General features: G+C 45.5%; 2 protein-coding genes across 4 annotated transcripts in view; one reads left to right on the top strand and one right to left on the bottom strand.

The window, feature by feature from the left end:
- RNF212B (ring finger protein 212B) overlaps positions 1-9,102 on the top strand; it is a 45,263-nt gene extending 36,161 nt beyond the window's left edge. The window contains exons 16-17 of one of the 2 annotated variants that reach the window (XR_008659958.2): positions 5,383-5,432; positions 8,477-9,102. The gene's annotated coding sequence lies outside the window, so the exon portion shown is untranslated. The remainder of the gene's footprint in view (positions 1-5,382; positions 5,433-8,476) is intronic. The other variant, XM_063609430.1, reaches the window with a different exon arrangement.
- HOMEZ (homeobox and leucine zipper encoding) lies at positions 145-23,368 on the bottom strand. Of its 2 annotated transcripts, XM_055291803.2 has the most exons (4): positions 23,187-23,368; positions 22,916-23,024; positions 19,667-19,824; positions 145-3,269 (listed from the first exon to the last, which is right to left on the bottom strand). In XM_055291803.2, the coding sequence occupies exons 3-4, from the start codon at positions 19,710-19,712 to the stop codon at positions 1,660-1,662; spliced, it is 1,656 nt and encodes a 551-aa protein (XP_055147778.1). In that variant the 5' UTR covers positions 19,713-19,824; positions 22,916-23,024; positions 23,187-23,368; the 3' UTR covers positions 145-1,659. The 2 variants fall into 2 exon arrangements, with proteins under 2 accessions (XP_055147778.1, XP_055147779.1); XM_055291804.2 differs by lacking the exons at positions 19,667-19,824; positions 22,916-23,024; positions 23,187-23,368 and adding an exon at positions 11,955-12,194.
- Positions 23,369-24,867: the final 1,499 nt, after the last annotated feature.

Genomic DNA, 24,867 nt, shown 5'->3' with positions numbered 1-24,867 from the left:
TTTTTGTTCTTCTTTTAAATTTACCTCAATAAGTCCTGCCCCACCAAACAATAAGTTAAAAGTATGCTGAGTTAGAATGTTAATGGATTTGTTTCCATTAATCCCTAAACCATAGGAGTGGCAAAGTGGATGAGAGAGAAACAATTTTATTTTTGGCCTTTTTATTATTATTCTAGCATTTTAGGGCTTCCACTCTTTTATTTTTAGATGGTTAACTCATTGATGATACCTATTTGCCATATAGCTGATCCCAACTGATGGAAACCATTCTAAAACATCAATAATTAATTCACTTAAAGACGATGGTCCCTGTGTCCCTAAGGCAGATCCTATCAAGAGAGGGAAAAGTCTCTTTTCTGGAAACAAATTGACAGCAAAAAGATGAAAAATTAGTCTCTGTCAAGCTGGACAGGAGGTAGTTATCAGGTTTGTAAAACCAAACCTGAAACCTACCTTCACTGCCCTTCAACAAGGAGAAACTATTCCCTCTCTTTCACTCCTTTGTAACACAATTCTACTTTTTAAAAGGACATCTTCCCTAATTACCACCTCCAATAAATATCCATTCTAAATTATTCTCCACCCAATTATTAAAGTTTTTTACAAGCTCGGTGGGGGAAGATTTTCCCTGAGACAAACAATGAACAGAGTGAGGATTTTGGAAAGATAGAAAAAGCTACAAGGCAAAGTGGCCACAGCATAAGAACTGAAAATAGCCGGGCACGGTGGCTCATGCCTGTAATCCTAGCACTTTGGGAGGCCGAGGTGGGCGGATCACGAGGTCAGATCGAGACCATCCTGGCTAACACGATGAAACCCGTCTCTACTAAAAATATAAAAAATTAGCCGGGTGTGGTGGTGGGCACCTGTAGTCCCAGCTACTCGGGAGGCTGAGGCAGGAGAATGGCGTGAACCCGGGAGGTGGAGTTGCAGTGAGCCGAGATTGCGTCACTGCACTCCAGCCTGGGCGACAGAGCAAGACTCCATCTCAAAAAAAAAAAAAAAAAAGAACTGAAACATTCTGCCACCTGTGATTTGGTCATGAAGCAGGTGAAACATAGTCAAGTTGGTATGAGGAAAAGGAAATACTAATATTTGTGATGAGACTGGGACTTATTGAGAATCTTGGTTGTCTAGGAAATGATCAGTTATTAAGAAAAAAAGTAAGAGAGTCAGTTGCATTACACACAGACTTGTGCTCAGAAAAGGGGTACAAGGCAGCCTTATATTCCAGGTAAGGTGGTGGGATTGGGGATGCGCTGGAATCATCAATCAAATCAGAATCCTTTACTCCTCCTTTCCAATCCTCCTGGAGAGGTGGGGCCAATGTCTGGCCTCTCTATAGTACACGAAGGGAAAAAAAGAGCAGACACGAGGAGAACAAGAGCAGCTTCCCAGCCCATGGTTTCCCCAGATCCTTAGCACTCCCTACCCTAAGGTTAGAGGTCTGGATTTCTGCTGATCCAATTCCAGCCTTACTTAGTGCCCTATGGTCATTCTCCCTGGTCCACCCTCACTATATCCCCCTGCCACCCACCCTGAAGAACACAAAGCTTTTTAGTTCTCTGCCACAAGGTAATTTTAAAAATGTGATTGTTTAAACAGTTACTAAGTTGGTTCATCTTTTAGTAACAGACCTCCCCTCCCCCAGCTCCCCACTCAGTCTTGTATGATCACATCATCATCATCATCATCATCTTCCTCTTCCTCCTCCTCCTCTTCTTCCTCACCATCTTCTGGCAGTTCTTCCTCCTCCTCTTCCTCTTCTTCATCTAGACAAACTACCACCTCAGCTGGCTGAGGTAATCGAGAGTCAAACCAATCCAGTACCTGCTGGGTGCTAAGCCTTGATGCCTGACTCAGTTGAGGGATATCAGTTTCCCATAGCTGTTGGTGGGCTGCCCAGTACCTCTCCAAGGGTTGTATATCCGGTGGGGGTGGAGGGATTGGCAGAGGTGGTGTCTCAGCCCTTTCATTCAAGGAGCGGGTTGATGGTGGTGGTGTAGGAATTGCTGGGTCTTGGAAACTAGGGGCACCAGGTACTGCATTGTCCCGAAACCATTTTAGTTGCCCATGCTTCAAGGCATAGCGTGTGTCACCAAACCACTGAATGATCTCAGGCCGAGGTAAACCAGTGATCTGTTCTAACTTTTGGTAATCCTCACGCCGTGCCCATTGGCACTGTAAAAAAAAGGATTTAAGGATAGCCAGCTGCTCTTTGGTTTTGCGCTTGGTCTTTCGCTGGCGTTGCATATCTGGGGAAAGGTACTCTGTGGGGCCAACTCTACCTGGTACTGAGTTATGCCGTAGCCCTTGGGGCCAGGCTGGTTCCAGATGTGGGGGTAATGCCTGTTCACTGGGTGACACTGACTGTGGGACACAGCCTAGTGGCTGGAGGGATTTAGAGGCGGCAGTAGCTCCATTAGCCAGTACCTGGAAAGAAGAGGTAGAGGAAGAAGAGGGAGTAACACTAGATGCTGACTCCTCCTTACAACTACTGGCAATTAATGCAATTGGTGGGGGTTTATCCCGAGCTTGTGGCTGGGGGACGGTTGTGGAGTGGTTCCAGGAAGCAGTACCTATGCCATGTGACTGGTTGGGACCCCTGCCTGCCTGTTCCTTTGAGAGGCCACTGCTTTGAAGATGTTGCCAAAAATCTGATTGGTGGGGGAATGCTCCACTGCCAGGTGTCATCAGGGACTCCTTTAATTTTTGGTGACTCTGTGGCAGTGGTGGCATCTGAGAGGACTCCTCAGGCTCTACCTTCAATCCTTTCGTCTGGGTGGGCTTGCTAAAAGTCGGAGGACCTATTCCAATACCAACTTGTGCTGGAGCTGGCATTGGAGGAGGAGGCACCTCCTCTGGGGGCCGTCCTGCATGATGAGTAAAAGAGAGAAGGGATTTGAAATGGAGTTGGTCCCGACGGTAGACTACTCGGGCTCGAGTCTCTTCTATTTCTTCAGACGACCAGCTAATACCACAGCGGAGGCGCTGGGCCATAAACCAAGTCTTGACTTTCTCCATCTGCAACCCATAACGTAGGCAGAGAAGGGCAATGTCTGCTAGGCTGGGATAGGGAAAATAGCTGAAGGTTTTTAGCAGGTGTTCATTGCTGTCTAGCTCACTGGTCTGGGTTGCTTGGGTCCACACAAGCTGTAGCTCCTCAGAGATTGGAGGGAGGCAGATGAGCCCCGCTGGTGAACTACTGAGACCGCTGGCCTCTTTATTAGGAGGCATGGTGCTTTCTGATTTGTGCCCTTCAGAGATAGCTGTAATAAGAAGAGAAACAGCTCAATCACTGGGTCTCCTCTTCTGACGCATTGCTCAATTTCTACCAAACTAACTGCTGGACACCAAAACAATTAAATTTCTATTTGTATCATGTTGTATTGCTTTTTAAGTGCTTCAACAATTTCTTATTTAATTTTCATAAACTTAAGTCATCAGACCCTGCTTTAATTCCCATTTTCTGTGGACTGAAGTCCATAGATGTTAAATTACCCCAAGCCACATGACTGGTGAGTGTTGTTCCAAGAAAAAAATCTGACTTTAAAGCCAGCCATGGTGGCTCATGCCTGTAATCCCAGCACTTCGGGAGGCTGAGGTGGGAGGATTGCTTGAGCCCAGGGGTTTTATACCAGCCTGGGCAACACAGTGAGACTACAAAAAAAATTTAAAAACCAGCTGGGCATGGTGGTTCGTGCCTGTAGTCCCAACTACTTGGGAGGCTGAGGCAGGAGGACTGCTTGAGCCTGGGAGGTTGAGGCTGCAGTGAGCTATGATTGCGCCGCTGCACTCCAGCCTGGGTAATAGAGTGAGACCCTATCAAAAAAATAATCTGTCTTCAGAAGTTAAGAAGGAAAACTGATCCTGATATAGCTTTTGTGTGTGTGTGTGTGTGTGTGTGTGTGTGTGTGTGTGTGGGTGTGTGTTTTGAGATGGAGTCTCGCTGTGTCGCCCAGGCTGGAGTGCAGTGGCATGATCTTGGCTCACTGCAACCTCCACCTCCCGGGTTCAAGCAATTCTCTGCCTCAGCCTCCCGAGTAGCTGGGATTACAGGTGCCCGCCACCACGCCCGGCTACTTTTTGTATTTTTAGTAGAGATGGGGTTTCACCGTCTTGGCCAGGATGGCTTTGAACTCCTGACCTCGTGATCCACCTGCCTCTGGCCTCCCAAAGTGCTGGAATTACAGGCATGAGTCACCACACCCAGCTGGTGGGTTTTTTTTTTTTTTTTTAAGAGAGAATATTGCTCTGTCACCCAGGCCACCCAGGCTGGAGTGCAGTGGCACCATCATAGCTCTGATACAGCCTTTATCTTTCCTATTCAAACCCACTTCTAGAAGCTATCCACCAACTCTCACCTTCTAAATTCATGGAACAAGAATCACATAGTGAAGACTCAACCACAAAAACAAGAGAAGCAATAATTTCAACTGGTTTGTGTGTGTGTGTGCATTTTTGTTTTTGTTTTTTCAAGAGACAGGGTTTCACTCTGTTGCCTAGGCTGGAGTGCAGTGGCATGATCATGGCTCATTGCAGCTTTGAACTCTTAGGCTCAAGCAATCCTCCCACCTCAGCCTCCCAAGTAGCTAGGACTACAGGTGCATGCAGCCATATCTGGCTAATTTTAAAATTTTTTGTAGACAGGGTCTCACTATGTTGCCTAGGCTGGTCTCAAACTTCTAGCCTCAAGTGATCGTCCCACCTCAGCCTCCCAAAGTGCTGAGATTACTGGAGTGAGCCACTGTACCCGGCCGTCAGAATTGTTTGTTTGTTTCTGAGCAGGATCTCGCTTTGTTGCTTAGACTGGAGTGCAGTGGCATGATCTCAGCTCACTGCAGCCTCCGCCTCCTGGGTTCAAGCGATTCTTGTGCCTCAACCTCCTGAGTAGCTGGGACTACAGGCGTGTGCCACCATGCCCTGCTACACTTTGTATTTTTAGTAGAGACGAGGTTTTACCATGTTAACCAGGCTGGTCTCGAACTCCTGACCTCAAGTGATCCACCGGCCTCGGCCTCCCAAAGTGCTGGGATTACAGGCGTGAGCCACAGCGCCTGGCCAGAACTGTTATTTATTTATTTATTTATTTATTTATTTATTTATTTATTTATTTATTTATTTTGAGACAGAGTCTTTCTGTTACCCAGGCTGGAGTGCAGTGGCGTGATCTTGGCTCACTGCAACCTCCGCCTCCCGGGTTCAAGTGATTCTCCTGCCTCAGCCTCCCGAGTAGCTGGAATTACAAGCTTGCACCATGATGCCCAGCTAATTTTTGTATTTTTAGTAGAGACGAAGTTTCGCTATTGTTATAAATAAAGTTTCAGTGCCACAAAAGAAATAGCAATCGAATATAAAATTTTCTTTCTTTTTTCTTCTCAGTAGGGCAATTTACTTCTATAGAAGGATGCGCCCTCATAGATGGAGCAGTGGTGAGCGCACACCTGGACAAGGGAGGGGAAGGGGTTCTTATTCCTGACACAGGTGGCCCCTGCCGCTGTCATTCCCCTATTGGCTAGGGTTAGACTGCACAGGCTAAACTAATTCCGATTGGCTAATTTAAAGACAGTGACTGGGTGAGTGGTTTGGTGGGGAAAATGGTTATGGCAGAGCAGGAAATCGGAATGAGTCAGGGTGGAGAATGAGTCAGGGCAGAGCAGGTAATCGGAATGAGTCAGGGTGAAGCAGGTGATCGAAAAAGGTTGCTTTACAAGGAAGTTAAGTTTAAAAGTAGAAGGCAAAGAATTGAACATACTGACATATTGATTCTTTGAAGAGAAATTTAGAACTCATATCTAATGCTATGTTGGCCAGGCTGGTCTCGAACTCCTGACCTCAGGTGATCCACCTGCCTTGGCCTCCCGAAGTGCCGGGATTATAGGCATGAGCCACCGCGCCCAGCCACTATTTTTTTTTAGAGACAAGGTCTCGTTATGTTGCCCAGGCTGGCATGCTATGCATAGGTGCAATCATAATGCACTACAGCCTCGAATTCCTGGGATCAAGTGACCCTCCTGCTTCAACCTCCTGAGTAATTGGAACTACAGGTGCACACCATTGTTCCTGGCTTGTTACTAACTCTTTGGCTGCTAACAATTTATAATTATATTTAGAATGTGGATCAATAGATTGGGAATACAACTGATGAATATCTGGAAGGTAGGACAGCACTGTCCTCTGCCCAGCCCCCCTTTTTTCTTTCCCTTCTTGGTGGTGGAGTGTTGGGGGAAGGCAATTGACAGTACCTTTAAGCCCTAAGCCCAAACCTGATAGCTTTATTTTTTCCATCTCTTGGTTGGATGAGAGATATGGGTCAGAGATCTGGGATAAATGAGGCTCACTCCCCTAACCCTTTAGGTCATGTGAAAACAGAGAGGGGAATGTTTCCTCCTCCAAGTCAGCCTTGGAACAAAGGTTATCCCCTCCCTCAGCCTTTGTCTCTTCCAACAGCTCAGCTTCTCCCCAGGGAGCCCAGAAAGCTCCCTCAGTCACTAACAGCCCCCTCCACACAGGGCAGAAGGTCTCCTGAGCTTATCTTTTCAGCCCAGCTTTCTCCTCAAGACCAGGTGGACAGGCTCATTATAAATTGTAACCAGCTCCTGCAAGCTACCCAGTAGCACCACTGCTCCCAGGGTTATGGGTATGGGGACTGCAGGAATAGCCCTTGACTGTGCTGCTTTCCTGAAATAACTGCTCAAGTTATTTCCCAGAATATTCTGTTGACAATTTTTAACTCAGCTCCCTGTGTGGGCACTAGAGACCCTTTAACACATCCATCACCCTTTACTCTTAGGGGAATCCCATCTGTTTTTATTTTATTTTATTTTATTTTATTTTATTTTATTATTTTATTTTATTTGGAGACGGAGTCTTGCTCTGTCGCTAGGCTGGAGTGCAGTGGCACGATCTTGGCTCACTGCAACCTCCGCCTCCCGGGTTCAAGTGCTTCCCCTGCCTCAGCCTCCTGAGTAGCTAGGACTACAGGCGCGCATCACCACGCCTGGCTAATTTTTTGTATTTTAGTAGAGACAGGGTTTCACCATGTTGGCCAGGATGGTCTTGACATCCTGACCTCGTCATCTGCCTGCCTCGGCCTCCCAAAGTGCTGGGATTTAAGGCGTGAAACACCGGGCCCAGCCTTTCATCTGTGTTTTTAAGTATTACTCCTGATCTGCTAAGGACAGGACAGGATTCCCATGTAAATGCTACATGATGAATTGCAAAAATAAACCTCAAGTCCATTAATTTAGAGCAATGTGATAGCAGGGATTTTACACCATGATTTTTAAAATTCAGAAGCATTTTAATACGTGTCACCATTTCCTTTTAACAAGCAAATCTAACTAACTGAGGCCATGCAGACCCTGACTGCTTGAAGAGCCCCTTAAGAGGGTCAACGGAGGCAGCATGGCATGACGGGTAGAAATATGAATTCTTCGATAAGGCCAACCTCTGAGTTTGAATCCCGGTTCTGCCACTTATCAGCTATGTGATCTCAGGCAAGTTACTTAACTTACATGAGCCTGGTTTCCTCCTATGTAACAAAGTGAAGACGGTGCAGAGAGTACGTAATAGTATTATGTGCTAAGTGTTATGCATAGGCAGGGCATAGAGCAAATGTTAGGGGATGGATGTCCAGGGTGAGACAAATTAATGCAACTCCACTTTCTAGGATGCTGCTTGTCCTTGGGCAGTTATTTAACTTCTCTAAGCCTTAGTTTCTCATCAGAAAAAAAGCACCTTGGGCTGAGTGCAGTGGCTCATGCCTGTAATGCCAACACCTTGGGAGGCCAAGGTGGGCAGATGGTTTGAGCCCAGGAGTTTGAGACCAGACTGGGCAACATGGTGAAACTGTCTCTACAAATAATAATAATAATAATACAAAATATTAGCGGGGCATGGTGGCGCAACTGTAGTCCTAGCTACTCGGGAGGCTGAGGTGGGAGGATTGCTTGAGCCCGGGAGGTGGAGGTTGCAGTGAGTCAAGATTGTGCACTGCACCACAGCCTGGGTGACAGAGAGAGACCCTGTCTCAAAAAGAAAAGAAAAAAGCAAAAAAGCACCTACCCAGCAAGTTTATGACTAAATGAAAAAGTGCACTTAACATTATAACTAGAACAAAGTAAGGGCTCAATAAATAGCAGCTTTTATCATGACTTCAACTTTATGGAGGTGATTTTGATGTAAAGTAATGCTCCTTCTAGACAATGGGGTAACTGGGACAAAGACTGAATCATTTAATATTCACTGTTTTCAATCTATTTTTGCAGAGCCCTATTCTAGTTAGCGATGAGGAAACCAGTGTATCTATGATTCTATACTTTTTATATTTTGGGGTTTAAATACAATTTCAGAATGTATTTGCCACTTAAAAAAATGTATGAAAACCAGTGCTTTAGAACTGCATCCATAATTTGGATCCTTTGTGATTGGTATGTCAGTTGCCTATGTGATAGTTCCACCTTTCGTCTTCCAGGTTCATCCAGGACACAATTGAAATGGCCTGGGAGGCACTGCTTGCATGGCCAGGTGCTAAACTACCATTTAGAAATTGTGGCCCACTGGGAACACCACCGAATCCAAGCTGGAGAATACTTTATGATGGCAACGCTTGACATCTACTTAACCTCATTTGTGTCCTATTATATAAAGACACAATAACACTTTAGAGATAAGGAAAATAAAGCATAAGGAACAAAGCAGTCCAGTGTGAGGATGAATACTGCCAGATGGGAATATAAGGCAGGCACATTTATAAGTATTAAAAGCTGTAAGGAAGCATTTTACTTTCGTTTAGGTGGCTTGATGTCCTTCACATTTTCAGCATCAGCTTGATATTTCAGTGTAACATACTGCAAACAACATATTTGGTGTACTATACGCATTCAGTTTTCACTTACACTTACAAAACACCAGTTATGGAACACTCCCTGAAACAGAATGGTGGCTTAAATCAAGGCACAGCTGTATAGCTGGTACTTCCCTGGAAGAATCTGGCTTTGAACTAAGAGAAAACTACAACCAGAATGGCTTGTGAGAATTATAACAGGTAGGGTAGACCCTATAGTAATCAAAATCATAATAAAACACTATAGTATCTTGTGTTCTTGTGTGTCCATTTTGGATTAAGTAGAAAAAGAAGGGAATCAAAAGCTGAAGTGAGGAGTCCTAGCGCAGAAGAGGTAGTGGTGGTGGTGGTGGTGAATATCTATTCTGAACAACTTCTAAATTTGTATCCTTATTAAATATGCCAGATATGTCCCACTGCTACTTAAAAATCACTAATAAAAATATATGGAGTCATGGCCGGGTGCAGTGGCTCATGCGTGTATTCCCAGCACTTTGGGAGGTAGGAGGATCACTTGAGCTCAGGAATTCAAGACCAGCCTGGGCAACATAGCGAGACCTCGCCTCTACAAATAAATATATAAATTTTAAAAATTAAAAAAAATTCTCTATCACTCTCTGAGACAGTGTAACACCCTTCTTTCCCCTTGGGCTTTCCATATCCCTGGACAGATGGAAGACAAGAATGGACTGTCTTAAACTTCCAGTTTCTGTGTTTACACAGTCCTGGGAGAAAGAGGACTCTAGAACTTTAGGTTTGAACCTAGGCTTATCGTTAAAGTAGGAGACAGTTAAAGTGGGAGGCGAGGCTGGGTGTAATGGCTTACGCCTGTAATCTCAGCACTTTGGGAGGCCGAGGCAGGAGGATCACTTGAGGTCAGGAGTTCGAGACCAGCCTGGCTAACATGGTGAAACCCCGTCTCTACTAAAAATACAAAAATTAGCCAGGCATGGTGACATGCGCCTGTAGTCCCAGCTACTGGGAAGGCTGAGGCAGGAGAATCACTTGAACCTGGGAGGCGGACGTTGCAGTGAGCCAAGATCACGCCACTGTACTCCAGCCTGGGGACAGAGTGAGACTCTGTCTTAAATAAATAAATAAATAAATAAAGTGGGAGATGAGATATAATCCTGCAGAATTCCCTAAATCTTTATTTAGAGACAATCTGAAGTACGCCTGAAATGTGTTTGGGGATACAGTTTTAAGGGCCTTAAAGACCTATAGTGATATTCAGCTTATATGCTTCTTAACTTTTTAGTTCATGAACCTCTTTGAGAATCAGACAAAAGTTACAGACCCTCAGAAAGTTATGACTAACCTTCCAAAAATAAACATTCACACTTAACACAATAAACTCAGGGGCTTTAGTTACTGCCAAGAAGCCAGGTTAAGGATTACTGCCTCATATCCTTCCAACTTAACAGAGGCAATAGTGGTAATTACTTAAAGATGAACAGTTTGATGTGAATGAACGTAAAGAGTTGATGGAATACTCAAGAATTCAAGTGCGTCTAGAAGGGACAAGGTATTTGTGATATGAGTTGGAAAGAGTGGAAGGGAGGGATGCTCAACTGGGCCAGGAGCCTGGCTTAACTCAGCCACTGGATTACATGACCAATACCCACAGTACACTGGAAACTAAAGGCTAGTAGGCTGCTACTAGTGCGCCAAAATCATCTGCTTCATTCAGTGGTCCTGCGTGCTGGGGCCAGTTTTGTGTCATTACAAACCTGCTTATGTCCATACTTTTTCAGTGTCTACATAATAATGTAATTAAACCTCATGTAAACCTATGAAAAATCACTGCATTAAAAATTGTTCCTTCAGGAATACTGATGTTTAAAAAATTGCTCCTATGAAAACTAAGTCAAATGTTTTGGAGAGACATGACGCAAAGAAGAGTATGCATTTTAAAAATTGTTGAGTTGGGAGTGAGCAAGACAACTGTAAAAGATTGAGGGGTGGGACTTAATCTCAAAAGTACTCTGCACTCAAAAGTGTCTAAATTCATACTTCACTTTAAATAAAGCAAAACGGGAAACCAAAGATGATGAAAGTGCCTGAGTGGCTCTCAGACTGCACACTAGAATTACCTGGGAAGCTTAAAAACCAGGCCACCCTCCTCCCCATTCAGATTCAATAGTCTGTACTGGGGTACAGGCATCCACAGTTTTTAAAAGTTCTCAGGGTACAGCCAGGTTTGAGACTCCTTGTGTAGTTAATACTGGAAAGAGAATTGGGAACTCTGAACAGCAGTCTTAGACACAAAAACAGTCTCACCACTACATCAAAAGATTGGTGAAATGGATATACTTTTAATTATAATGTTTAAGATATGTATGCATTATCTTTAAAATTCCCAATCTGGCTTTTTCAATTACTACCATCTAACCGAATCATATAATATAAAAGGGCTTCAAGTGTATGATGGGAAGGAGGTTCACATGACAAAAAAAAAAAATCTCCTGATCTGGGCCCACATTACCAAACAGGTCTCAGCTTGAGTCTTCTTTCAGTTTAGGAGTCTCAGAATAGGACGCAACACTAGGAACCTCAGAGGACTCGGGTTCTCAGTTTCCTGGTTGGTTTTCTGAGTATGGCTGGGTACGGGAGTCAGAGGGGCAGTTTCTTCTAAACCTTTCATTCCCAAAGGCCACTGATCCCCAGAAGCAAGGCCAGGTTCTGCACGTGTGTCGAGGTCGCCAGGAGGTAGCCGTGGGGGTTGGGGGTTTGTGTGGCGGGGGGGTCTGGGAAGGAAATGTTTCTCCTATCCTCCATTTCATAGGCAGTCCAGAAGGCTCCGAACTGGGTCAGGGAACAAAAAGTTATTGCACTTGGGACGATGAGCCCCATGAGGCAGGCGAATCTCAATCCTACTCTCGCCAAGGGCGCCCCAACCCAACCTTCTTGCCCTCCCCTACACAAACACTCACCCTCCCCTAGTTACAACAGGGGAGGGAACCGAAAAGTCCAGAGGAGAAAAAAGAGAGAACCGGGCCACTTCGAACCTAGAATTATCCCCCTACCAGCGCGGGGATGGGGCTCCAGAGGTGGGAGACCGTACACGAGCTGGGAGGGGAAGTCCAAGGGGCTGGGGATCACTCACCGCGGTCCAGCCCGGGCGGCGGCTCCCAGCCTCGCACCATGGGCCGGGGGGAAGTGGGGGAGAGGGCAGGGGGCCTCCGAGTGGGAGTGGGGTTGCTGCCCGGTGCGGCCGCTCCGAGCCCACCCCAGCGATGGCCGAAACCGGGACTGCCCCCCCCACAGTCCCCGGGAGCGCGCCGGTCTACCCAGCCCTGCTCGAGAAGTTGGAGGCGGGGCGGATGGGTGGGGTGGGCGTCCAGAGGCGGTGCCAAGGTGGCCCGAGTCCTGATTGGTGGGCGCAGGCGGGCGGGCACGGGCGAAGCGCACTGGGCTGGCCATTGGCTGCGTGGGTCTCGGCTGAAGTCGGGTATTGGCTGCGTGGGCCTCAGCTGGGGTCATCTATTGGATGCGTGGGGCAAGGAAGATGTCCCCTGGGGCCAAGCTGCAGTGCATGGTACCTCCCCCTACCCTCGACCTATCGGCGCTGGACCTTTGGAGTACACCGGGCCGGGATCCTTCCGAAATTCCCCAAGGAGGGATACAGCACTTTGCTGAACTGTCTGGACCGCCAACAACTCCCAATTTGTTTCCTTCTGAAGGAAGCCCTCCAGGAAGACCTTTTCCGTGCCCCCTCCCGAGCCATACAAACGAGCTGCGCCTTTCCCAGCCGAGAGCCCAACCGCCACCAGCAGCGTCAGCTGTAACAAAGCGCCTAAAGCAACCGGGAACTTGTTCTCGAGATGGATCAGATGTCTTGCCACCTGGAAAAACGAGGACCTTAGGAGCCTGCGGGTGACTTAGGCCGTTCCCCGGGTCAAACTGGCACCAGACAGATGTTCCCAAAGACGAAGTGCTGGAGCAGTCACCTCATTGGGACCTACCAGACCCTCAGGCTCCCCTCCCTGCCCTAGAAAAGAGGACCAGGAGCTCTGCATAGTATTTGTTTTTCACTAGCTAGAAAGGGATGAAGACTGAGGTGGGAGAATGACTTGATTCCAAGAGTTCGAGGCCAGTCTGGGCAACATAGCGAGACCTTGTCTCAAAAAAATTTTTTTTAACTTACAGAAAGAAAGGGATTACAATAAAATGGACTTCAACAAAGCAGTATCCCACACAGTATGAAGTTATGGGCCAAAATTTGTATTTTAGGATTCCCCATCTTCTGTGAGACAAAGTAACAAATGTAAGAAGACAGGCTTGCTCAATTCTGCTTGGCAACATAATTTCACAAACCCTCTGACTCTGAAAAGACCCTTTGAAGACAAAACAGGATAGGGCACACAGTCCTCCATGTCTCTTGCCTGAGTCACTATATTCCTTAAAAGATAAATGGGCTGGGCGCGGTGGCTCATAAACCTAATCCCAGTGCTTTGGGAGGCCAAAGAGGGAGGATTGCTTGAGGCTAGGATCCAAGACCAGCGAGGGCAACATAGCGAGTCCCTGTCTCTACAGAAAAATTTAAAAATTAGCTGGACTTGGTGGCGTGCACTCAGGAGGCTGAAGCAGGGGGATCATTTGAGCCCAGGAGTTGTAGGCTGTAGTGAGCTATGATTGCACCACTGCACTGCAGCCTAGGCAACAGAGTGACACCCTGCCTCTAAAAATTATTAATAATAATAAAAGATAAATGACCCTAGTCCTTGCCTTTTCCTGCACATAAGATGATGTCTAATGGGGTTAGGGATGTTGCCTCTGTAATCTATAACCAAATGTACTCTTACACCCAAACTTTTATGTGATTCTGCTTTAATGTAACTTGTGAGCAAATTTGAGGTAACTTCTGAGCACATACTGAACCCCCACTACCTGTACGTAAGCTGTAAATTAAAATAACGTCAGAGCAGTCCGAACCTTTCAAAAAAATTTATTTTTATTTTTATTTTTTAAGACTGGGTCTCACTCTGTCATCTAGGCTGGAATGCAGTGGTGCGATCTTGGCTCATGGCAGCCTTGACCTCCCAGGCTGAAGCAATCCTCCTGCCTCAGCCTCCCGAGTAGCTGAGACTACAGGCAGTAGTATTTTTTTGTAGAGATGGGGTTTTGTCATGTTGGCCAGGCTGGCCTCAAACTCCTGGGCTCAAGCTATCCACCTACCTTCGCCTCCAAAGTGCTGAGATTACAGGCATGAGCCACCACGCCCGACTGAATCTTTCTAAAGGGCTGCTTTTGGTCTATAGACCTGAGTCTACACTCCTTAGTAAGTTTTCTGATTACAATTTTTTTTCTTTTTTTTTTCTTTTTTTTTTTTTTTTTTGAGACAGAGTCTTGCTCTGCCGCCCAGGCAGGAGTGCAGTGGCGCAACCTTGGCTCACTGCAAGCTCCACCTCCCGGGTTCATGCCATTCTCCTGCCTCAGCCTCCCAAGTAGCTGGGACTATAGGCACCCGCCACCATGCCCTGCTAATTTTTTGTATTTTTAGTAGAGACGGGATTTCACCATGTTAGCCAGGATGGTCTTGATCTCCTGACCTCGTGATCCGCCCGCCTCGGCCTCCCAAAGTGCTGGGATTACAGGTGTGAGCCACTGCGCCCGGCCCACAACTTTTCTTTAGTAAACATGCCTAAAACTTGGAAACAATCTTGTCTAAAGTGACTCTTCTGTTCTTTGGTCTTTGAAAAAGTCTCTTCTTGCCTACTTAGGTAATGTAATACCGTATATATAATATACTTGCCTACTTAGGTAATGTAATACCGTATATATAATATAAAACATTTTCAGACTTTGTCCTGTATTCCCAGACCTCACCACTCCCGCTCCTAACATACCTCAAGAAGCCATCATAATGTTGCGTTCTAAGGTACAGAATTGCTGCATTCTAAGGTACAGAACTATTTTAAGGTGGCCAGGCATCATATCTGTCCTGCAGAACTGAGCTCTATTTTCTGTTGCTATCCCTGTATTTGCCCCTGCCTCCTCTCCTCCCTCATTTCACTTAGTAACAATCTCAACTCCTAATAGCCAGTCCCACATCCTTCAAACTAATATCTGGCAAAAAACATCATGGGGTAAACAATGGAAAGACATATATAAATCAGCTTTAAGGTTAGACACTTTTGATCCTTTAGGGTTTGAACCAAGGCTGGTGATATATACAAACCTTTTGATAAATTATGATTATCCACAATGCTTCATTGGTTTGTATGTAATGAAGGGAAAAGTGAAACATTTTAGGCAGCAGCAACAACTCTGTTACCTGTGGAGAGGTTATTCCCTCATAATTCAAACAATGAGACTGCAATGACTGAGAGGAAGTCATGCGTGTTTGACTAGAAAGCCAGGTAAGAACTGTCAGTGGGAACCAAACACCTGACCCTGGAGGGGTCACTCTGGATGTCATGAGTCACTCTGGATGTCACTAATCATGGGTTTGGAATTACAAAAGGTGGATGGTCCAGTCACCTTTCTTGTCTCAGAAAGACACTGCCAAGAATCAGGAGTGGGGGGCAGAATCGAAGACAGATTTAGGAATAAGGGGAATCCAAGGAAGGGAAAAGAATTGTCCTGCCTCAGTTCTAGAGTGCAGGCTGAAGCCTCCTCCTTCTATGTGGTTCTCCCTATAGCTTTGGATGGAATGAACTGGGGCGGGGAAGTGAAGGGAAGGGAGATGTCCAGGCTGACAAGGGTCCCACCTTTAGCAAGACAATAATCTCCCCCAGCTCTTCCAGGGACCACTGCTAAAGAATGGGGACTCATGTCATCCTCACTGTAGAGATGTTAATACTCCATCTCTAGTGAAAGCTTTCTTTCCCTTCGCATGAGTGAGACATTAGCAGAGCTGACTGGAGGCACATTTTACTCTATAGCAAGCTTGTTCAACATGTGGCCTAAGACAGCTCTGCTTTGAATGCAGCCCAACACAAATCCATAAACTTTCTTAAAACATTTTGAGTTTTTGTGATTTTGTTGTTATTGTTGTTCATCAGCTATCATTAGTGTTAGTGTATTTTATGTGAGGTCCAAGACAATTCTTCTTCCACTGTGGCCCCAGGGAATCAAAAAAATTGGACACCCCTATTCTATAGCTAAGGAATCTAAAGTTTCAGAGTCCTTCCCTGCACAGACCTCACCCAAAGCATGGGAGGAGCCCCAGCAATGTGTTAACATGATCGTAGGTTTTTGTAAAGTTTGAAAAAATATATTTAAATGGTAATTGTTTAAGATTGAGGTCTCCTGGATGATGAGTTGACGGGGGCAGCAAACCACCATGGCCCATGTATATCTATGTAACAAACCTGGACGTTCTCCACATGTAGCCCAGAACTTAAAGTAAAATTTAAAAAAAGAGAGAAATTTTTGAATCTTAATTTTTATTCTGCAATTATGGATGTAGAAGTCAGTGGAAAAACCCAGTATATTAATAATTTCATATTTCTTGACTGCAACCTCAAACTTAATTGAGCTAAAGTTTACTGTATTTTTTCCTCCTCTAGTTGCATTCACACTTTTAAAGATAGTAACAAAATTATTCTTCTGAGACATTTCTGGTAAGATGGATATCTTTACTATTGGATTGTTTAACAAACAATTAAGCCTAGAAGTTATTTGAGTACATAAAGGTGTAAGAATGATACAATGGAATTTGGGGACTGGGGTCGAGGGAAAGAGAGTAGGAGGGGAGTGAGGGATAAAAGACTACACATTGGGCTGGGCGCAGTGGCTCACGCCTGTAATCCCAGCACTTTGGGAGGCCGACGTGGGCGGATCATCTGAGGTCAGGAGTTCAAGACAAGCCTGGCCAACATGGTGAAACCCTGTCTCTACTAAAAATACAAAATTAGCTGGGCGTAGTGGCGCATGCCTGTAATCCCAGATACTCAGGAGGCTGAGGCAGGAGAATCGCTTGAACCCAAGAGGTGGAGGTTGCAGTGAGTTGAGATCGAGCTATTGCACTACAGCCTGGGCAACAAGAGTGAAACTCCGTCTAAAAAAAAAAAAAAAAAAGACTACACATTGTTTGCAGTGTACACTGCTCAGGTGATGGGTGCACCAGAACCTCAGAAATCACCACTAAAGAACTTATCCATGTGACCAAACACCACCTGTTCCCCATTAAAAGGCAAAAAAAAAAAAAAAAAAAAAAAAGATTGAGGTCTTTTTCCTTTATGATTTCCCCTCCATCACATGTCTCCTTTGGTCAGGTGGCAGTGGAAAAGCCATGGACATTTTGGAATTGGCTATGGGAGTTGGTAATATATATATATATTTTTTTTCTTGAGACAGGGTCTCGCTCTGTCCCCCAGGCCGAAGTGCATTGGTTCGACCATGGCACACTGCAGCCTTGACCTCCCCAGGCTCAGGTGATCCTCCCACTTCAGCCTCCCAAGTAGCTGGGACTACAAGCACACCGCCACACCTGGCTAATTTTTATACTTTTTTGTGGCTCAGATTGGTCTCAAACTCCTGAGCTCAAGCAATCTGCCCACCTTGGCCTCCCAAAGTGTTGGGATTAGAGGCATGAGCCACTGTGCTGGGCAGGAATACATTTAGCGTGGGTTTAGTAGGTATACTTAAGTGCTTTGCAGTTACTTCTGTGAATAAATTATCCCCATGTAGTTATAATGTTATGAACTGAACTATATCCCCCCAAAAATTCATGTTAAAGTCTTAACCCCTAGTACTTCAAAATGTAACCGTGTTTGGAGATAAGATCTTTAAAGAGGTAACTGTGTTAAAATGAGGTCTTTAGGATCCGGGCGCAGTGGCTCACACCTGTAATCCCAGCACTATGGGAGGCCAAGGCGGGAGGATCACTTGAGCCCAGGAGTTTGAGACCAGCCTGAGCAACACAGCGAGACCCCGTCCCGTCTCTACAGAAAATAAAAAATTAGCCCAGTGTGATGATGTGTGCCTGTAGTCCCAGCTACTTGGGAGACTGAGGTGGGAGGACTGCTTGAGCCTAGGAGACTGAGGCTTCAGTGAAACGTGATCGCACCACTGTTCTCCAGTCTGAGTGACAGAGCGAGACCCCATCTCAAAATAAAATAATAAAATGAGATCTATAGGGTGGATTCTAATACAGTGTCACTGGTGTCCTTATGAGAGGAAATTTGGACACAGGTGTGTATGTGTACACAGAAGAAAGAGCATGTGAAGGCACAGGGAGAAGATAGCCATTTAGAAGCCAAGGAGAGACCTCAGAAAAAAGCAACTCCCCCAACACCTTGATCTTGAGCATCTAGCTTTCAGAACTGAGAAAATAAATTTGTTGTTCAAGTCACCCAACCTGTGCTATTTTGCTATGGCAGCCCTAGTAAACTAATATGCATAGCTTCCAGAAATAATGTCACCAATTCAAATAGTATATGACATTAATTATTACAAATTTGAAACACTACAAGTTTGACAAAAATCCTAAAAATTTGTGACATTATCACTTACAAGGTGTGAAGATAAAATTTTTGTAAACTATCAAGAATTTTAAAAATGTGGCCTGGTGCATGGCTCATGTCTGTAATCCCAGCACTTGGGAGATTGAAGCAGGAGGATCACCTGGGTAACACAGCGAGATCCTGTCTCTCTCTCTCTCTCAAAAAAAAAAAAAAAAATTGGGAGGCCAAGGCGGGCAGATCACGAGGTCAGGAGATCGAGACCATCCTGGCTAACACAGTGAAACCCTGTCTCTACTAAAAATACCAAAAAATTAGCCGGGCATGGTGGTGGGTGCCTGTAGTTCCAGCTACTCAGGAGGCTGAGGCAGGAGAATGGCGTGAACCCGAGAAGTGAAGCTTGCAGTGAAACGAGATTGCACCACTGCACTCCAGCCTGGGCAACAGTGCGAGACTCTGTCTCAAAAAAAAAAAAAAAAAAAAAAAAGGCCAAGGGCAGTGGCTCATTCCTGTAATCACAGCACTTTGGGAGGCCGAGGCAGGCAGATTGATTGAGTTCAGGAGTTTGAGACCAGCCCGGGCAACATGGCAAAATCTCATTTCCTCAAAAAAAAAAAAAAAAAAATTAGCCATGGTAGCGCATGACTGCGGTCCCAGCTACTTGGGAGGCTGAGGTGGGAGACTCACTTGGGCCCAGGAGGTTGAGAATACAGTGAGCTGTGATTTCGTCACTGCACTTCAGCCTGGGTGACACGGTGAGACCCTGGCTCAAAAAAATAAAATAAAATAAAATAAAATAAAATAACTAAAAAATTAAAAAAGGAAGGGGGCGGAATTTTTGAAATATGATCAATCTTTCTGGAAGACAATTACTTTTCTCTTTAGGAAAACATAATCATGACATGAAAAGGCTATCAAAGAGCAGGCAGCTTAAAAAATGTAGGGCAATATATAGGTTTGTTGGGTAGACAATTTTTGACAGCTTTTTAAAAAATTATTTGTTGACAGCTTTTCTCATTCTAAAACAAATATTCACTTTTCCCCCCTAATCTTGTATTTATTTTTCTTAAAGGGGGCTCCAAAAGTTGCACACTTTAGGCACCCAAAAACCTGGATCTACCCCTGGGACTAACCAAATGGATATGGGGAGTTTCTGTGCCATCTGGGGAAATCATACTCCAATACCCTGTGCTGTGTCTCCTAAGAAATATCAGAGCTGGAGAGCTGATTAGTAAGAACTGCAGTGATTGAGGACTTTGGATAGACTTGGGATAGCAAAAGCTGCATTGAAGGTTAGTGGAGAAAAGAGTTTAGACACACCTAACCCCAAATTAAAATGTGAGAAGTCTGCAATGAGGTTGGGGCCACAGAGACCCTGGACAATAAGCCATGGAGAGAACCCACTTACCTCTTCTGGGGTGTCTGCTCCTCATGCTGATTCTGCTCTTCAGCATATCTTGTTTCACTTACAACACTTAGTGAAGAGTAAGTGCTCTGTGCCAACATCACAACTTGGCCATTATGATGTAATGAGGAGGCATCTGTTATTCTCAGGGTAGGGCTTCCCTATTAGGAACATTCTAATTACTTTGAGGGTAATTGGATTCTTTCATTATTCAGGTGATGTAGAAGTCAATCCTGTTAGAACTTAATCTTTTTCAAGAACTCCCTCCTTTTATAATGTATCACTCCATTCTGAATTAGGCAGATGTCTTTGCTTTTCCTTTCCATATTTCTCCTCCTTTGCCTTAGGGGGTTGCACTTGATAAGGGCTTTGCTCTTCCATCCAGCACTTAAGAAGCAGAATGTAGGCCGGGTGCAGTGGCTCACGCCTGTAATCCCAACACTTTGGGAGGCCGAGGTGGGCAGATCACGAGGTCAAGAGATAGAGACCATCCGGGCCAACATGGTGAAACCCCGTCTCTACTAAAAATACAAAAATTAGCTGGGCGTGGTGGCACATGCCTGTAGTCCCAGCTACTTGGGAGGCTGAGGCCGGGGAATCACTTGAAGCCAGGAGACGGAGGTTGCAGTGAGCCGAGACTGCGTCACTGCACTCTGGCCTAGCGACAGAGTGAGACTCTGTCTCAAAAAAAAAAAAAAAAAAAAGAAAAATGAAAAGAAAAGAAAGAAAGAAGCAGCAGCAGAATGTAACTCAGATGGTCTTCTTAAGGAAGGATTCCCCCACCCAAGGAGAAACGCAGGGCTTTTCCCAAGCTCTTCCCTTTAACTGTTAGTTAAAGCAGTTGGTGCTGGGTTCCAGAGAAGAGCTGGGCCCTGGTAAATTTCCCACTACCCAAAATGATGATAGGATCCTGTTAGGAGTGTGTTACATCAGGACTGCCTGAATCCTCCAAAACTCCTTCCCCTCAGCATTTGCATAGCCAGAGGGGACTCCAGCAGAATGAGAATAGGACTTTTAGGAGATAAGGTAGCTCTCTAACCAGGACCATCTCTAGCTCCCTGAGCTCTAGCTGAAGAAGGGGAGTAAGTAAGGAGGTCTCTCTCACAGTCTCACACAAAGCAGATTGCTCACAAATTGACTGAAGGTAAAGCACCCAGGAAGCAACTGGCTACAAAAGCTGCTCCGGCTGGGCGAGGTGGCTCACGCGTGTAATTCCAGCACTTCAGGAGGCCGAGGCGGGTGGATCACTTGGGGCCTGGAGTCCGACACCAGCCTGCCTAACATGGCAAAACCCCGACTCTACTAAAAAAATACAAAAACTGGGGGCCAGGCGCATGGCTCACGCCTGTAATCTCAGCACTTTGGGAGGCCGAGGCGGGTGGATCATCTGAGGTCAGGAGTTCGAAACCAGCCTAGCCAACATGGTGAAACCCCGTCTCCACTAAAAATATAAAAATTAGCCAGGCGTGGTGGCACGCACCTGTAATCCCACTACTCCGGAGGCTGAGGCAGGAGAATCACTTGAACCCGGGAGGCGGAGGTTGCAGCGAGACGAGATCTCGCCATTGCACTCCAGCCTGGGCGACAGCAAGACTCTCAGGAAAAAACAAAAAACAAAAAACAACACACACACACCCCCTCCCCCAACAAAAAAACTGCTCACAAGAGTGCGCCCTCTACTGGAGAGTGAAGAAACCTCGTCATTACAGGCCTGGTACTGTGGCACACCGTGAAATTAGACATTATCAGACATCTACTGAACTGATTCGCAAACTTCCCTTCCAGCATCTGGTGTGAGAAATTGCTCAGGACTTTAAAACAGATCTGCTGTTCCAGAGTGCAGCTTACTGGTGCTTTGCAGGAGGCAAGCAAAGCCTATCTGGTTGGCCTTTTGAAGACACCAACCTGTGTGTTATCCATGCCAAACATGTAACACCTATGTCAAAAGACATCCAGCTAGCACGCCGCATGCGTGAAGAATGTGCTTAAGAATCCATTATGATGGGGGAAACTTCATTCTTAAAAAAAAAAAAAGTCTCTGCTTCCTCTCATTGGTAGTTCTGAATGTTAGGTATTTTTTCCCCATGGGGTCAAAAGGTACCTAAGTATATGACTGTGAGCAGAAAAATAGGAGACAGAAGTCAGGTGTTGTCAGTTTTTCAATTTTCATTTGTGTGTGAATTTTTAATGTAAATGTGGGTGGGGAAGTAAAGCATTAATGCAAGTCAAAATGTTTCAGTGAACATTTCAGTGGTTCAACTTTATAATAATTTAAGCAAACTTATTAAATTTTTCTGGACACACACACACACAAAACAAGGTGACCAAGAAATTGAGTCAAGGAGGGAATCCTGCCTCTGAGTCTCTTGCTGCCCTTAGCCCCAAACACACAATACTTCTGAATATCTTATGACATACTTTCTTTTCATATTTCAAATTTATTTAAAATATGAGGTTTTATGTCCAGAAGGGAGGGCAGTTGCCCATGGAAGGCGAAGTGAGGCACAATACTATTGAGTTGAGGGCCAAGTACACAGGGTTGCACTGTGAAGGAACTGAGGAGGCTCTGGGAGGGCCTGGTGACAACAATGGATTTGGGGAGATTCACATAGGAAATTTTCATTTCCTCCCCAGGTTAGCTATTCAGTGGGTGGATTATTCAGTCTTTTTAGCAAGGTCACTGCTCCTTAGCAACATCAACAAAAGTGCCAAAGCTGAGGACACAGAGAATACTATCATTGTCTTTTGTTTCTCTTTATGCCTGGATGGGGAAAGGAATGGAAACTAATAACAGAAAATGAAACATTTCTGATGTTATCCCTTGCCATGAAAAATCACAGGTTTGTGTGGAGACCTCTTTTTTTTTTTTGGAGGGTTTCACTGTCACCAAGCTGGAGTGTAGTGGTGCGATCATAGCTCAGTATCCTCCAACTCCTGGGCTCAAGCGATCCTCCTGTCTCAGCTTCCCAAGTAGCTGGGACTACAGACGTGTGCCACCATGCCCAGCTAATTTTTAAAATTTTTGTAGAGACAGGGTCCCACTATGTCGCTCAGGCTGGTCTCGAATTCCTGGGCTCAAGCAACACTCCTGCCTCAGCCTCCCAAAGTGTTGCGATTACAGGTATGAACCACCACACCCAGCAGAGACCTGTTTCCTAGCCTGGGAATGGGATGTGATCAGGAGGCCTGAGTTTAAGTCCCATCTTGAGCTGCACTAACAAATTCTATGACCCTGCTAGAGTCATTTCTCACCTCTGGACCTGTGTTCTCATCTGTAAAGGAGCCAGGAGCCAATGACATCTGAAGAGAAGCCTTTTCAGGTCTGATTCTATGACCTGCAAACTGCAAAGATCCCAGCAGGCTCCAGAAAAAACATCGCAGTTAGAAACAAGGGAATGTGGGTGTTAGATGGAAAACTGAGGAGCTAGGGCTCATAATGAAATGTTTTTCTACATTCACAAAGAAAAACAAACAAACAAAAAAACAGGAAGGAGGCTATGGGACAGTAGGTGTAGGAAGATACCTGCAGTCTGGATGAGAGGAATGGGCAACAGTGTTCCTGCTGGGTTGCCTCAAGGACCCAAGCCTATGACCCTGGTAGTGTTTTATCTTACGGCACTTCCCAGTCCACGGCTGACATGTTATATTCCAAATTGTTCCTCTTCATATAGTCATGAGCCGTCAGAGGAGTTTCCACCACAATGCCTAATGCGTAACACATTAATAGGGTGGCTGAAGATTCCGCTAAACTCCTAGCGTTCCCCATGTCAGATTAGACTGCACCTGCTGGGAGAAAGCAGTGGATGCAGCTCTGTCCAGGCACACTCAACTTTGCTTACTGGGGGTGTGAGAAATACAGATGGAAGTTTTGGAAGAGCAGTGCAAGATAGAAAGGGCATACTGCCTAACCTTGGTTGATTTGCAGATGGTGGGGTTTGTGGTAGTGCCAGATCAGCCCAACCCAACGTGAGGAAAAGCCAGGGCGCTGGGAAAATCTCTGCTGAAGTCCTGGGAGAGAGTACACACCAAAGGCATCGGGGCAAGGAATCTCTCCAGAGAGCCGCGAAAGAACCAGGCACTCAGAAGCCACTCAAGAAATATTAGTTTCTTCCCTATTTTACAAGCCTTGGTAGCACTGATAGTTATGCGTCAGGTTCCAAGGAGACACCCATTATTTGTGTGCATAAGAAAGTAGCTCAGCCAGACCCAGTCTTGAGGCAGTGGGGAAACTAACAGCTTACCCAAGCCCTGGGGCATCTCGATATGGGAATAATCAAGACCAAAATGTTGTTCTATAAAGCTGGGATTGGGGAGAGTGAGCCAGGGTACTTCTGAGAGAAAGAGGTTAGGGAACAGGATTATCATTAGCATTCTGCCCACAGAGTTGGCACTTACCCAGTAACATCAGGATTCCTAGAAAAGGCCCAAGCACAGACCCTCTAGCAGGTGTCCTAGTCATGGACCCAACCTAGTGGCAACATCCCTAGGGGGGTTGTCTGTTCAAGGCCAGTGGGGGAAGAGGGAGGGAGGTGGCACACGAACAGGTGTGCAGCACTGGCTAGGGTCAGGAGAGAACTCCAATGCATGGAAAGGCTAGAGTGCAAGTAGGCAGGTGAGCGGGGGTCCCGTGCTGATCCTGCATAGATGGGACACTGACACAGGAGACAGCAGCAAATTCCTTTGAGCCAAAGATGAAGCTTGGGGGTCCCCTGTCTTCTCCAAGCCAGTCCAGGAGATTGGCAGGATGGGAAGGCAGAGCACAATCAGAAACTATGATCTTTTCCTAATAAGAGATTATAGCAAGGTTTTTAATTTTGTTTTTAAAGAGGAAAAAAATATAACATCATGGTTACACAGAGACTCTGGAGATTCCCTGGGTTCACAATCCTACTTCTGCCATTTACTAGCTGTGCAATCTTGAACAAATTACTGAGCTTCTCTGAGCCCGTTTCCTCATCTCTAAAACAGAGATAATGATAATGTTCTACTCATAGGATTGTTTTGGGCATGCATGCAAACAAAACAGATTTTATGATCGAGTCATAGTTCTGGAAAGAAAAAAAAATCAGATTTGAGCACACTAGTGTTAAGTAAATGTGAGCCCTCACTATTGTTAATACGACATGGCAGTGACACACATACATCAGACAAGAGATTATTACACACTAAGCCTCCACCCAGTCTCCCTATTATCCTCCCGTGGG

Source organism: Symphalangus syndactylus, chromosome 9, assembly GCF_028878055.3.
Source record: "Symphalangus syndactylus isolate Jambi chromosome 9, NHGRI_mSymSyn1-v2.1_pri, whole genome shotgun sequence".
Classification (NCBI taxonomy): Eukaryota; Metazoa; Chordata; class Mammalia; order Primates; family Hylobatidae; genus Symphalangus; species Symphalangus syndactylus.
The sequence above is the reverse complement of the archived record's forward strand: the minus strand, read 5'-3'. Positions and strand labels throughout refer to the sequence as shown.

Bases quoted from the DNA above. Each gene is read 5' to 3' on its own strand.
- HOMEZ (XM_055291803.2), bottom strand. From the start codon at position 19,712: ATGCTGAAGAGCAGAATCAGCATGAGGAGCAGACACCCCAGAAGAG. The intron at 3,270-19,666 runs GTAAGTGGGTTC...TTCTTATTACAG, and splicing joins GAGCAGACACCCCAGAAGAG to CTATCTCTGAAGGGCACAAA.